Source organism: Eucyclogobius newberryi, unplaced genomic scaffold (assembly GCF_026437365.1).
Source record: "Eucyclogobius newberryi isolate DKJ021-1_F unplaced genomic scaffold, fEucNew1.0.hap1 SCAF_14, whole genome shotgun sequence".
Lineage (NCBI taxonomy): Eukaryota > Metazoa > Chordata > Actinopteri > Gobiiformes > Gobiidae > Eucyclogobius > Eucyclogobius newberryi.
In genome coordinates, this window is record NW_027315768.1 from 22,137,493 (window position 1) to 22,151,259 (window position 13,767).

At 42.6% G+C, this 13,767-nt stretch overlaps 1 protein-coding gene across 2 annotated transcripts in view; it reads right to left on the bottom strand.

Moving 5' to 3' along the window:
- Window positions 1-383: 383 nt before the first annotated feature.
- raph1a (Ras association (RalGDS/AF-6) and pleckstrin homology domains 1a) overlaps window positions 384-13,767 on the bottom strand; it is a 55,432-nt gene continuing 42,048 nt past the window's right edge. For both annotated transcript variants that reach the window (XM_072445008.1, XM_072445007.1), the window contains 11 exons: window positions 12,324-12,401; window positions 9,849-9,923; window positions 9,647-9,731; window positions 7,514-7,635; window positions 6,379-6,444; window positions 6,106-6,249; window positions 5,917-6,027; window positions 5,499-5,597; window positions 5,280-5,400; window positions 5,054-5,184; window positions 384-4,064 (listed from right to left, as the gene is read on the bottom strand). In XM_072445008.1, the coding sequence (XP_072301109.1) occupies window positions 1,746-4,064; window positions 5,054-5,184; window positions 5,280-5,400; window positions 5,499-5,597; window positions 5,917-6,027; window positions 6,106-6,249; window positions 6,379-6,444; window positions 7,514-7,635; window positions 9,647-9,731; window positions 9,849-9,923; window positions 12,324-12,401 (3,351 nt within the window). In that variant the 3' untranslated portion in view covers window positions 384-1,745. The remainder of the gene's footprint in view (window positions 4,065-5,053; window positions 5,185-5,279; window positions 5,401-5,498; window positions 5,598-5,916; window positions 6,028-6,105; window positions 6,250-6,378; window positions 6,445-7,513; window positions 7,636-9,646; window positions 9,732-9,848; window positions 9,924-12,323; window positions 12,402-13,767) is intronic.

A 13,767-nucleotide genomic window follows, 5' to 3' on the forward strand; every position in this document is an offset into this window, starting at 1 on the left:
ACAAATCACAATGAATGTCTTTAGTTACCTCTGATTATAAACATAATTAATGCACATGAGTGTGATCAAATCAAAATTGTATTATTTTTTGTCAACACCTTGTAGCTCATATTGTTGACTAAGAGAATCTGAAGCAAGTATGTAAGCTTTAATGCAAATTATTAACATAACCTTTTGAACATGTGTGTTTCCATTTCATGTGCGTGTGCAATATCTAAACCGCTTTAAAATAAGATAATGGAGCGATCATGGCAAAAACCCCACATCCAACATCATCTGGAGTAAATTGGGCTTGAGGAGTGAACATGCCTATAGCGACTCAAAGGTGAACAAGACCATGAATCCATATGGAGCATGAGAATAAATAAAGACACAAGGAATCATTAAACTGACAAAACTTGTGAATGGTTTATTAAGTAGAAAACGGATGATCGGTCAAACAGAGTTCAGTGCAGATGACTGGCTGTTTGATGTACTAACTAGCAAACAAAGAACTAATGCACTGACTAATGACTTAACAGACATCCTGATGGTCTCCGGTAGCAGAATCACACTTGCACCAAAACGTTGCAGACATGTTAAGGCCGAGCTCAGATTACACAGTTAAGGGCGATTCATCCATAAATAACAGTCCAATAGAGAAATCCCAACAAAACTGAGGTCTTTCACACAAGCCACTTACTGTTCTGTCAAATGTACTCAATACATTTAAAAGGAGAAGGATCAGGAAAACGTATGCATAGTGTCTGTTATTACTGTAGCGACAAACTATAAATAGTGGAGATTTTTATCAATTAGAAGGAAATGGATAGGCAAAACCACCCAAACTACGGCACTGATTAAGTTTAGGTAACTCAGATCAACATTTCAACACAGGGTACACATCCAGTCAAACTCATTCTTCTTTGACTCTATAAACTTAAAATAATTATAATAATATCTTTCCAGTATTAAATAATCTTATATAAAAACACAAAAAGTTTAAAAATGGCAATGCTCCTTCTCAGAGTGTCCCGCTCCTCAAGTTTCATTTATTTTCATCACTTCTTCGTGGCTGATTCCTTCTTTATTTTATCCCTTCATCTGAAATGCTACGTCCTTCCCCACAGCTCCATGCAGTACCAGATCAAATGCAGCAAAATGTCTCTTTGATGCTGTTGTCGTTCAAGTCTTGTTTTATACTTTTGAATTGCAAAGCTGCACAGACATTGTGAAAAAGCTTAATAGGTGACATTTCTGGCTTGCTTGTATACATATAGTATATACACATATATAGTTTTACTCATTGGATTAACACATGTATTGGTAATATTCATAATGAGAATAATGGGAACAAGTATAATCTTATATTAAGATTTGGAAACTGGATTTGCTACTTGTATCCTGGTAAATGATTTAGAATGAAATGTTGAGATTTTGTTCATGATAGGTCACTTCTTTAGGCTTTGCCAGTGTCTGTGCTCAAAACCAGAGACCTATAGAGGAGGAGCAGTGTTTTAACAATGGCAAAAATGTAACGGCAACGGATTTACCCCCAGTCTTGTAACTTTCTCATCAGACACTTGTGTTGTGGGCATTTGTTTTGACATAGAGGTAGTGTATTTTTAAGAAACCAATTGAAAAATTAAGTTAGGGGGCTAATACTTCCTATAGTAGAATCTATAGAGTAAACAAAACACATGTCTTCCTTGTTACAGCCATTACACACAGTAAGATTAGGATCCTCTCTCTATACACGTCCACCTCTACCAATCACTGGTCAGTTTGGTGCTTTGGTCCCTTTTAGGCGGTGCGGGAGGCGGCCCTCTCCGCAGCGTTGCATAGCCTGAGATGTTGGCGTGTTTGGCGGACTGGGAGTGCTTGTGATGGCGGGAGAGAGTTTTGGAGTGGCCTCGGCTTCCCTGCTGCTGCTGCTGCTGCTGCATGAGCTCGGGGGGAGGAGGGGGGAGAAGTGCCATGTCGTCCATTGTGGCCATGGTGAGGTGTGAGGAGGTGAGAGAGACGTGGCGGGATACGGACTTCCTCTTCAGGGTGCGATTCAGGTCTTCCAGGAAGTTGGTCTTAAGTGCGAGCGTTGCCGGACCCACAGATTTAGGAGAGGTGGGAGGCACCGGGGAGGAAGAGGACAAGTAGGAGGTTAAGGAAGGAGGCGGGGTTTGGGACAGAGGCGGCGGAGAGAGGGGCATTGACGGCGCCATGTCGTACAGGGGCGTGTTACTGGTGCGCTTCGACAGCGTGGGAGGCGGCACCGCGCCCTTTTTCAGAGAGCTCTGTTTCCACGATGCCGGATTCGGCTGCATCTGAGGCTGAGGATTCACAACCGCCACTTTGGGCGGGTGGTGAAATTCAGAGGGGTGCGGTGGCGGAGGGAAGAGCTCAGAGTCACTGGGGGGAGGAGGGAAGTAATCGGGGGAGTCGATGTGCAGCGGCTGAGAGGGGGGAGGCGGAGGAGGAGGGGAGGGGAACTCTGCCTGTTGTCCAGTCTGTAACCCCTGCAGAGCTAAAGGCAAGTTGGCCAGGTTGAGTTTACCCGGTTTCGGGGGAGCAGAAGGAGCAGCCGACTCCTTGGAGGGAGACCCGGTTGCTGATGATGAACTGGAGGACGTCCCGGTCTGAGCCCCTTGGCCAAATTTATTCACAAGGCTTTCCACTTTCTTGGGCCTTTCTTCCTGCGCCTCACCTGAATTGGAGCGCATCGACATTGACGAGGCTCGCTGTGGGGTCGGAGGAGGCCCGCGTTTGCTTGAACCAGTGGAGGAAGAAGAGGGAGATTTCTTAATCGGAGATCCAGTTTTTGACGAGCTGTTTGACGCAGAAGTCGGTGGGACGTTATCATTTGGCGGTGGGGGGAACTCCGGCGATTGCACCACTCCCCCGGGCTGCCATTTTGGTTTAGCTTTGACCGCTGGAGGAGACTGGGGAGCGCTGGACTTGCACCCCTCAGTGGAGTTGGACATTGGCAGAGAGGAAGGCGGGGAGTTTCCTGGGAACTGATTGACAATCTGTTTGACCAAAGAGGAGGTAGCGGCCGCGATGGACACTGACACAGATGACGGAGAAGGGGACAGGGCGGTGAGATTTTTGGATGATAGGCTGTGCTGTTTGGGCAGAGTGGGCGGCGGTTGATTCGGGGAGTGTCCCGTTGAAAAGCTCTGCTGCTTTTTGAACGACCCATGCGTGTTGGATGGCTGCGTGGGGGACACTGGCGAGAGAGCCATCGGAAGAGAGGCGGGCCCTGAAAGTTTGCGAGCGGATTGGGGCGGGAAGGGGCTCGTGAACGTTTTAGGTGGTGCCGGAGGCGGTGCATTGGGCGACACGGGTCTTAGATTTGGAAGTGTGGCAGGTGGCGACAGCTCGAGCGCTGGGGGTGCAGTGTTTTCCTCATTTTGGCAAAAGTCATAACTCATGTTAGGGAACTTTTGTGACAAGAATTCCTGCAAACCGGAGTTGGAGAGATGGGCGCAAGACATTTGATAAGATTCGGGTGGAGGTGGCGGGGGCAGGCCGTTTTCTTCAAGGCTCTCTGGGGGCGGAGGGGGGAGATAGGAGGGTTCCTGGGGGATCTCCTCTATAGACGGTGGAGGAGGAAGAGCAGCAGCAGCAGCAGAGGGGCTCGGCGGACCATACTTCAACACGGCCATGGCTGATCCGGGCGCGGGGGTGTCAAGCGGCGGGGGAGGCGGAGGTGACGGAGGCTGAGGAGGGCCGGCGGCGGCGGCGTTGTATCCCGCTGGAAGAGTGTTGTAGTTGGATTTGCTCGATGGCGCCGGCATAGTGTTAAGAACTACTCCGGGCCTCGCTTGGTTCTGACTTTGGAGGCGAGCCAGTGTGCTGTACTTGACGTAGGAGGAGGAGGTGGTGGTCGGCTGGTGGGCCACGGTCTCTACGGGAGGCGGGGGCGGAGCGGGTGGGGGCGATGGAGGCGACGGGGTGGACTCGTCGGAGTTCAGTTCCTCTGTGTAGCTGGTGCGAGGGGTGGTCGGCTGGGACAGGGACAGCGGCTGCGTGGAGAGCGTCGGGATCTGCACCGGGATGGGCCTACTGATAGGGTCGATCCTCATCATCTGCAAAGACAAACACAACATGGGGTGTGAACAATAACTGACAAATACTTGAAGAATGATCAAATCGATTCAAGACAAGATGCAGGGAACCAAACCAGTGCAACGAAGACACCCAAGTCTCATTCTTCAAAGTGCAAAACCCTTCCTCTCTCTCTTTTGATATACTCACAACTTACTGTATTTGTTTTCATGGTGCTGGACCAGAGTGACAGTTCAAGCTATATAAATCAGTTATACAATGTTTTGTTAGTCTGCTTCAAATATTTTCACAACCTTTTCATTGTTTTGGTTAGAACATTCCAAGGCCGGCACACAATGTGGTTAAATCAAATCAGTAGTTACAGCTGCAGCCATAATAATGTTTAATAATGGGTTATTTATAGTGAAATAGTCACACAAACATTGGACCCACCGCAGCCTATAACTATAATGTGTCATAAATGTGAGTGCTTATGTTTTACTTCACTCTCAAAAATACCAATTGCTTTTTTCCCCCTTTTTTTTTTTACATTTAAAAAGGTTCAATATGTAACTTCTCTAGTAGAGGATACACCACCTGCTTGTCTCCATAGAGATGTTATTGCGTTGCATTAAACTTATTTGCCATTTTTAGCCACTAGGCCAAGTTACAATTCAGGTCTGTGGAGAGGCGTTTTTTATTTGTATACATTTTTCGCTATGAAAGCAGCTGTAAATGGCATTTACGTTTAATTCCTTACAATGGAAAAGCAATATCATCTCCATTCACCAGGAAAGTGTACATTAGTGTCATATTCTTCTCTACAGTTAGGCTGCAGCTGGACTTTTGACATGTCTGTTACATCACTTCCTGTCTAACCTCCACTCCCTCCTCCTCCTGCACAAAGAGGAACGGCCAAACGTCCCTTCATTTTAGACCTCTGGCAGGAGAGCAAAAAGGCACAGGGGATCATGGCAAATGCTATACAATGCTGGTTTGTTAGCGACAGGTCAGATTTAGGAGCCCGTACCTCTCCTTGAGTCCCTCTCCTCCAGGCGTCAGAGAAGATGGAGCTGACCACACTTTGGGAGCGAGTGTGGCTCGATGAGGCCAGCTCTGACACGCCGCTGTCTGATTGGCTTGAGTGATTCGATTGGGATTCTACATCACAGAGACCACAACACAGCGGTAAGTAAGCGATTCCTCAATAGTAATAACTGATGTGAAGAGTTTAAAACACTACTGAGAGGACAGACCTGGAAGGCTTGATGAGCTTGATCCTGACTTGATAGAAGAGGATGAGAGGGAAGACCAGTCATAAGCAGCCTCAGATCTTCTCATGGCTTCTTGATAGTTAATATACAGCTGTTTACCATACTGAAATTGAGAAAATTAAGAAACATTACAATGATAAAAAAAAACGAAAGCAGCATGTATAGTGTTTGCAATCAAAACCACACAAAGAGGACTTTTACCTTGGCAATACGGATACTGTTGATCCACTGCTGGAGGGTTCGAACATCATCACAGCAAAGATACTTGATGTACTGAGACTTCTTTTGGATCTGAGGGTGCTACACATGGACAGAATGTTAGGATTACTAAGATTAATATTCTTACTACACGACTAAGTTGTAGAACCTGAGAGTATAAGAATAGATATGTTCTCCTTGTTTTTTTTTTTTGAATGTAAAGAAATACAAATGTGTAGTTTTTTGTAAGATAAATATTAGGTATGGATTTAATTTAGTCTTATAAATCATTTACAAAACCAAATTGATGAACTGAATCCATTAAGAGGGAGTCTAGTGTCCAATACCAAATAATGATTGCATTTTACTTCTATTTCTCCACTAGAGGGCAACACATCCACAAAGGTGAAATGTGCAGTACCTTGAGGACCATGCAGTAGTCTGTTGGAGCCTTGTATTTGCTCTTGTAGTCCTGGCCTAAGTAGACGTTGACATGATCCAACTGGAGAAAACACACCAAGTCTCTGGAGGCCTGGAGACAGTTCAATTCAGTCAGTTATGGTCCAGATGATGACATTATGAGTTTCGTTTCATTCATCTTCACACTGACCTTGGCCTTCCCTTTGGGGACGTAGTAAATACCAGATGCCCTAAGCAGAAAATATCGCTTCTTCCAAGATTTCTTCCCATCTTCTTTCAGCCAAAGCACTCCCTCCATCTCAGGAACAGAGACGGAAGTGCCCCCAAAACACTCCTTATGTGCACAGAAAAAAACACAACATAAAACACTAATCATGTGCATAGGAAAATACTTATGGTAATTACTGTTACATCATAATCATTTGAAGTTTAATTGTGAAGATAACACCAGGAAATAAATTACCTCCAACAGAGCCTCTTTGTTTCTTTCAGTCATCTCACACGTCTCCTTACGCCCCAGCAAATAGTTCTTCAGCGTGAAAAGACACAGTATTAAAACATACATTCATTACGTCATAAGGCGCTGGTACAGCTGGCAGCCCGGTGTAAACGCTCTCTCTTTTTTCTCACACTTATTGTGCTTTATCTCCTATATTTTGTAAATATAGTTAGTATATTTTTTCTATTTTACTGTACGATAGGGACACGCGCTGGAATAGTTTTTTAATTCAACTGTTTTTGACTTTTTTTCGGCTGGATTTGAGCGTTTTTCGTTGCGTTCGTTGTGTTGTTGTGACGTGAGCTAGCTCCGAGCGAGCCCACCAGCCCCCCCCCCCCCCCCCCCCCGCGCCCTCCGGCCGCGCTAAAGTACGGCGTGTCGTCGGTACACGTTTATATACACGTTTATATGAAAGAGGAACTTCACGAACGATCGGGACACGCACTGGAATCGCTTTAAATTAACTTGTTTTGACTCTATTCGGCTGGATTTAGTGTTTTCGTCGTGTCGTTGCGATGTGTCTTGGCTCTGAGTCCCCCGGCTCCGGCCCCGCCCCCCCCGGCTCCGGCCCCGCCCCCCCCGGCTCCGGCCCCGCCCCCCCCGGCTCCGGCCCCGCCCCCCCGGCTCCGGCCCCGCCCCCCCCGGCTCCGGCCCCGCCCCCTGCCCGGCGCCGTACCGCGTTTACACAAAGGAGGAACTCATGAAACTGAGGAGAACAGTCGTCTTACCCGGAGATCGTCACGTTATCCCGGCGCAATACTGACCTAACCTAATACTGATGTGCAATTCTGTCATATGTGCAATTACTGTGAAATTCATGTGCAATTCATGTGCTGTCGTGACACATATTCATGTGCAATTACTGTCGGGATCACATGCAATGGTATTTATTTATTTGTCTATGGTAGTTTTTATTTATTTATAGGAGATCTTCTACTGAAAGTGTTTTCCAGACTTCCTATAAGTGATCTGTTCTTGTGGATCTACCTCTGTATCTTCCTGCGTTGCACCAATGAAATTTCCCCATGTGGGACAATAAAGGAATATCTTATCATTCATAAATAAGTGGAATAACGTATACTTCCAATTAGCTGCTTACCTGGGGATTTTTGAACACGGCGTACTTCTCGATGCGTTCAGTAAACATGAGACGGTTCTGGCTGTCTCTGGTCCAGTTGAGCAAGTTCTCCACCAGGTTCTCGTGATCCTCAAAAATACGCTCTACAACAAAAAAAGAGAGAAAGGGGAAAAAGGCAATGGTTTGTTAATGTAATAATCGATTTGAAAAGAAACACTTTCAATGATGAACCAAAATAATTTAAATTGGTATACAACATAACTGCATTGTATTTTCTTTTCTTCTTTTTAGTGTTCCATTGAAGCACAATAACTGTCCTACAATATGGCTTTTGGCTATCTTTTGTCCTAATGCCTCCATTTCTCTCTTTGCTTTTTGTCCCATGTCCAGCCCACTTTCAGAACTGAGCTTTAACCAATAAACATTCTTGTATCGTCAGCATGACCTATTTCCAATATTTGGCTTTGGTCATTGGGCCTAGTGAAGCGATCTGAGAGACAGTGTCATCTTGGCGAATTCAAACAGTTCAAAGGAGATCTAAACCTGTATTTTAAAAGGATTCAAACATGTGTATTTCATAGTATTTCTTCTCAAATAGTAACACAACACAAACACCAGGCAAATGGCTTTCAAGCTGCAAATGTGCACTTTTGTTAACAATAAGTATGGAAAATAAAGGTGTATTTTAATGTACTACTAGTCCATTTCCCCCCTCAGACAAACTTATCTTAATACAACAAAACTTATCTTAATACAACAACAATCTTAATAATACTTTAACCCTAACCCTAAAGCCATTTGAACTGAACTGTAAAATAGTGTAAATTCTGTTGGTCACAGTCTGTCAATCCATTTTGCCTGGAGGCTAACAGTGGGGGACTGGTAGCACTGGTGTGTGGATATTAGTGTTTGTATCCGTAGCTTTAGGGCGTGGCCAAACTAGTAGCACGACTTATTTCATTCATTAACCTAATGTCCAGCCATATCCTCCTAAGTCTGACCCCTGGATGCGAGCTTTGGCCTTACACGTTGAGTAGATTTGTAGCAGGCATGAGATTACGGTACTAGTAGATTAGGCTACTTGGTTTCATCATGATGCCGAGTGGCCGTATGCGCCTGAAGATGTGGGTTAGATCACACGCGTCGCTGCCCAGGACCTAGATTATAACTGCGTATGTCAAACAGAGTCCCGGGAGCACACGGCCCTCGCCCCTGAACAGACGTGTGCGTGTAAAAGTGTGTTCCGAGAGCCCTCTTCCTCTCAGCACACCTGGACATCTCAAGGCACTTTGGTCTACTTAAAAACGCTGAGGAATTTATTTTGCATTGATCCAAAAGGTTCCACAGCTGTCGTAAGATGTCTAAGTGTTCTATAATGCTCTATAATGCTCTATAATGCTCTATAATGCTCTATAATGCTCTATAATGCTCTATAATGTAAACTGTTTAAGCTCCATTAGTTGGTAAAAAGCAGCCCTCTTGCAAGTTGAAACCAATTTAAAGTTCTTATAATGTCCGTTGTAACCACATTTTTCTAGTATTTGGCCCATGAACAGTTTTGGGTGACAGTGTCGTCTTGGGGAAGTAGAATAACTAATGATTATTTTAGGGGTCGACTGGTCAGCATCTTTTTTGTTTTAATAGTCGACTGGTTAATCATTATTATTGGCAAAGAGATTTTTGACATACATTCTTAAACAAAATAAACCTTGAATCAGTTTTAAATATGATATGCTGACTGAAGGCTTCTAGATAGAGTTTACTTACAAATAAAGTGTATTATTGACATTTTGATTTAATAATGCTGCTTATAAAACATCATTTGGCATGTGTTTTATAGTCAGTATAGTGCCGACTAACAATAATGATTTTAATAGTTGATTAGTCACGATTAGTCACATTGTTGCTGCTCAATTTAACACATTGAATTTTACAGTATGAAAGAAATATTAAGTAGCTAAATGCAAACATCAGAATAGTCTTTTAAGCTACAGATGTGGAATCTTGTTGACACTGGATAAACTACTTTAAGATCCATGAATGGGGAAAAAAGTAATCTACTTGTTTAGCTAGAATAGAATAGATTTGAAGGTGGATGCCGTGACACAACCCTGGACTGTGAGAAAAGGAGAAACCATGTGCTTAGTCGTTTACCCATTTGCAGCTCATTGATGGTTTCCACCAGAGACCAGTCTGGACTGTAACCACAGTGAGACTTGTCCAGCAGACTGTCCAGAACCTGTAGAGCAACAATAACCTCATTTACCAACGCAACAAATTCTACTGTGTGCCAATGTGCATGTGGTCAATTTTATTATGTGCAAAGATGAGTAAACATATATTATTCTGATCCCACCTGTCTGACAGTCTGTCTCTCATCCACCATCATGGTCTTGGAGCTCTCGTCTGACAAGTGCACACGGATCACCAACTGCAGAAAATGACACACAACACAAGCCATCGTTATAAACTCAAACCTTCCAAACAATTAAAAATAATAGTCCTTTTACAGATACTGCCAGATGTGCAGAAACTGTAAACTTTGAGCGAGAGGAAAATACAAAACGAGAGCAAACCGCAGCCGCACAGTGTTTATAGTGCAGTTACTTGGTTTACTATGCAAGCTGCCAGTATTAGTGCCAGACTATGGAGCATGGACCCAGATATAGCAACATGTCATTCTATTTAAACATTTATATGCAGTCTTTAAGTGTATACCCTGTATTTTTAACATTACTATAATCTCATGCAATATTTAAACACAGGAGGAGCTATATATTTTCTTCATTACTTCATATCCAAGACCAGTAGTTCACAAGAATCCGTTACCTCAAACGAGCCTTATGTTCTGCACAAATAAACTGCTAAATTACAATTAGATTGTGTTGTACAGTAAAATACTAATATTATCATCATTTCCATGCTACTTTTCTAATAAAGCCAAAACCAGAACTAAATCCAAGATTATTTTCAATCTAAAGGTAACATTGTTGTTATGTTGGTCATATTTTAAAGGAGACATAAGCTTTTTACAGGTACTTAGAATTGATCTGTACAATAAGCAGACCATCATTATAAATATAAGAGAGCTTACTAATAGAAATGACATTAACTTCCTGTTCAAAACTGATAATCTCACTCTTTATGGTGGGATTTCACTGTAAAAAGCAGCAGGTTGTCATTAATGTATTTATTTTACTTGGTTCTATTTTTGATCTTCTACATTTAAATGAGAAGAAAACTGAAAGTTGTTTTTGGTGTATTAGGAGGGATGGAGAGTGTTCTTGGTCCTCTGTCTTCTTTCACCCTCCCATTTGTGAGAAATCTTGGTGTAATTCATCTGGACAAAGTCAGTGCAGTGGTCACTTCATGTGTATTTCAATTGTTTGTATATATGTATTATTGCACTTTGTAATAATACATTTGTACAGCAAAATTGTAAGTGTGCTTTATAACTAAACCTTGATATTGATATTTGAAAGTGGCAACGTGACATTTTAGAACTCCACACGTATCACTTGAAGTTTTAATTTTTCAAATAATCACAACCAAGTAAAGGATTTTTTGGAGTACTCGAGCCTCAGTTGTGGACAACACAACTCAAACATGCATGAATCAATATGTGCCATATACACATACTTTAAAGTTAATTTAGCATAATATGTGCCAATAAAAATGTTCAATTAAAAATGTAAAAGTAATAAATAAAACAACATTTGGATCTAATCAAACAACCAATTAACAAATTTGTACCACTAAGTCAAACGTTTAGTCGTTACTAACACAATATTCTAAAGTTTAACATGATTTTAAAGGTACACTATGTCACTTTTTTGGTGTACCTCTGTGGAGATGGTTTGTCTTTACCTGGAATCTCCCACAAATCCCTCTCGCATTTACCCAATCAGAAGTGTTTTGTCTGCTTAATAATACCTTCAAAAACCTGTAACTTGACCTGGTGCCATCATCTGCTCGTCTCCATGGTGAAAGCTATGCGTAATGCCATACTAACTGATGAAAATGGAGTGTTTATTTTTCCATCGTTATTGTTTTTATCTTGTCTTACGCTAAGCTGTTTTTATTTTATTTTATATTTTTATCTTTATTTATTTTTCCCCTCCATTCCTTATTAGGAAATGAGAGGTTTTGTCTATAGGAGTTTTTGTTAATAAGAGTTCTTCTATTAAGAGTGTTTTTTATTATTCTATTAAGAGAACTTCCTACAAGTTATCTGTCCTTTCCTCTGTATCTACCTGCGTTGCAACAATGACATTTCCCCATGTGTGGACAATAAAGGAATATCTTATCTTATCTTATACTGTGAAACATTCTAAGCAAATCACTAACATATTTGCAGAGATAAACAGATTGTGGGCCTTCCACCAGAAACATACTTAGTGCAGCTTCAAACGCAGGCAATAAAATAAATCAAACAGTATAAACATTGGCCATGCTCTGTTTTTAGAGCTTTGTATAGAAAAAACATCCTCCTAGGACGCCATGAGCAGGTAGCTGGATGTCAGACTGTCAGTGCCGTGTGCGTCGTAGTAAATCCAGGTTGGTAATCCACCTCTGTCCCTCGTTCTCTCTCCCTGTGGTACGGGATTGGGACTTAACTTGCGCTGGTCATTATGTTGAGTGCTGCTGCCTGTGTGTGCTGACCCCAGCTGTTACTGACCAATGCACTGCAACACTGACCTGACCCAGAAATACCAGGCAGTTGGACACATGCCCCACATTTCACTCACACACATAGGATTTATGTCTACACATGACTACCGTCATGTGCTTGAACTGAATGACCCAGCATACATCTCTGCTTGTGACTCACCTTTTTCACCTGGGCTTCCTTGATTTTCTCCAGAGCCACGCGAATGTTTTCGGCCTTTAACTTGGCCGCTTGCTCCTCCTGCGTGGACACAATGTGGAGAGGAAGTTAAAAAGAGTTTACCAAAAAAAGGGTTTATATGTCAACGTGGACACTACAACTCATTTACCTGATTTCTCCAACAGGTATTCATTGTGTCGAAGCGGTGTTATCAATTCTGTGTCTGCTTAGTGATGAATCATAAATCCTTTTTGCCTTTTTAATACCAGAATATCTATATCAAATGTACCACCAAAATATTTGCCAACTCATAAAATCAAACTTGTAGGCAACCAAACTATAGCCACGCAATGTCCTATTTAGACAAATCTAAATGATATAAAAATATAGAGAATTTGATATATAAAAAATACATCTTCCTTTTTCCCGTCCATCAGAGTCGTAACACATCCAAATATGTTCCGATCCACGATAACAACTCCAAGGCAAGAGTTGTGCAATTCTCAAATGTCCCGGCTTAGCTCCAGGTAGAAAAAAAAAATGGAGATACCAGAAGATTGTCAATAAATCAAAATATTTCCTCAGATCGTTACATGTTCAACCGCCAAACAACCGAGCAAAAGCCAAGCGATTGGTTGTGCAAAAACGTGGCCGAAAATGACAAATAAAAAGTCATTCTAACAGTGCAAAATGCTTCTCCTTCTCCGTCTCTTCATAATAGTCTCTGTGATACGCTACACGCTGCCAGCCTGTCGTTGTCTCCCTGCAGTGGGATCAGACCCAAGTCCAAAACATGCCTCCACAGACATCAAGACCCTGAAAAACATCCGCCGTAAAGAAACAATAAGGAGTTGTCCAGCAGCTCCAGAGATGCTCTAATCTCCACTCATCTCCTTTTCCTCTGTTTGTTGAGCTCAGTGAAACTATCCAACCAAGATTATCAGCTGCTAGTGAGGTCGGTGACGGCACAGTCTTGACTCCAGCTCAAAGAAGCGAAAACCATCACAAATGCAAACATGTCATAAGGCAAATACATAGATAAAAAATTCATTCACAACCAATTAGTCAAGCATTTTATCTAGCTACCCTGAACCTTCTCCAGAGCTGGAAAACCAAAAATCCATAAGGCAACATTGCTGGTCCTGTTACATCCTCTCGATTTGACAGAGACGCATGAATGAGAGGAATGAACAGGAAGAGGAGAGATGCGATGGGGGAGGGGCAATGTGCCGTGCCAACGCCAGTGCAGCGGCAGTGATCTCTTTATATCAAGCTCCAAAAAAAACAAAAACACTCCTCCTTTTAACAGTCATGTGTTGCTGCTGCTGCTGCTTCTGTTTACATTAGGTTTTGAGTGTTTTTGGGGTGAACAATGTAAGAAAAGCTGGTGATCAACGAATAATTGAATGTCATGCAATACTCTTCTTGTCTTCATCGAGTCTTCACT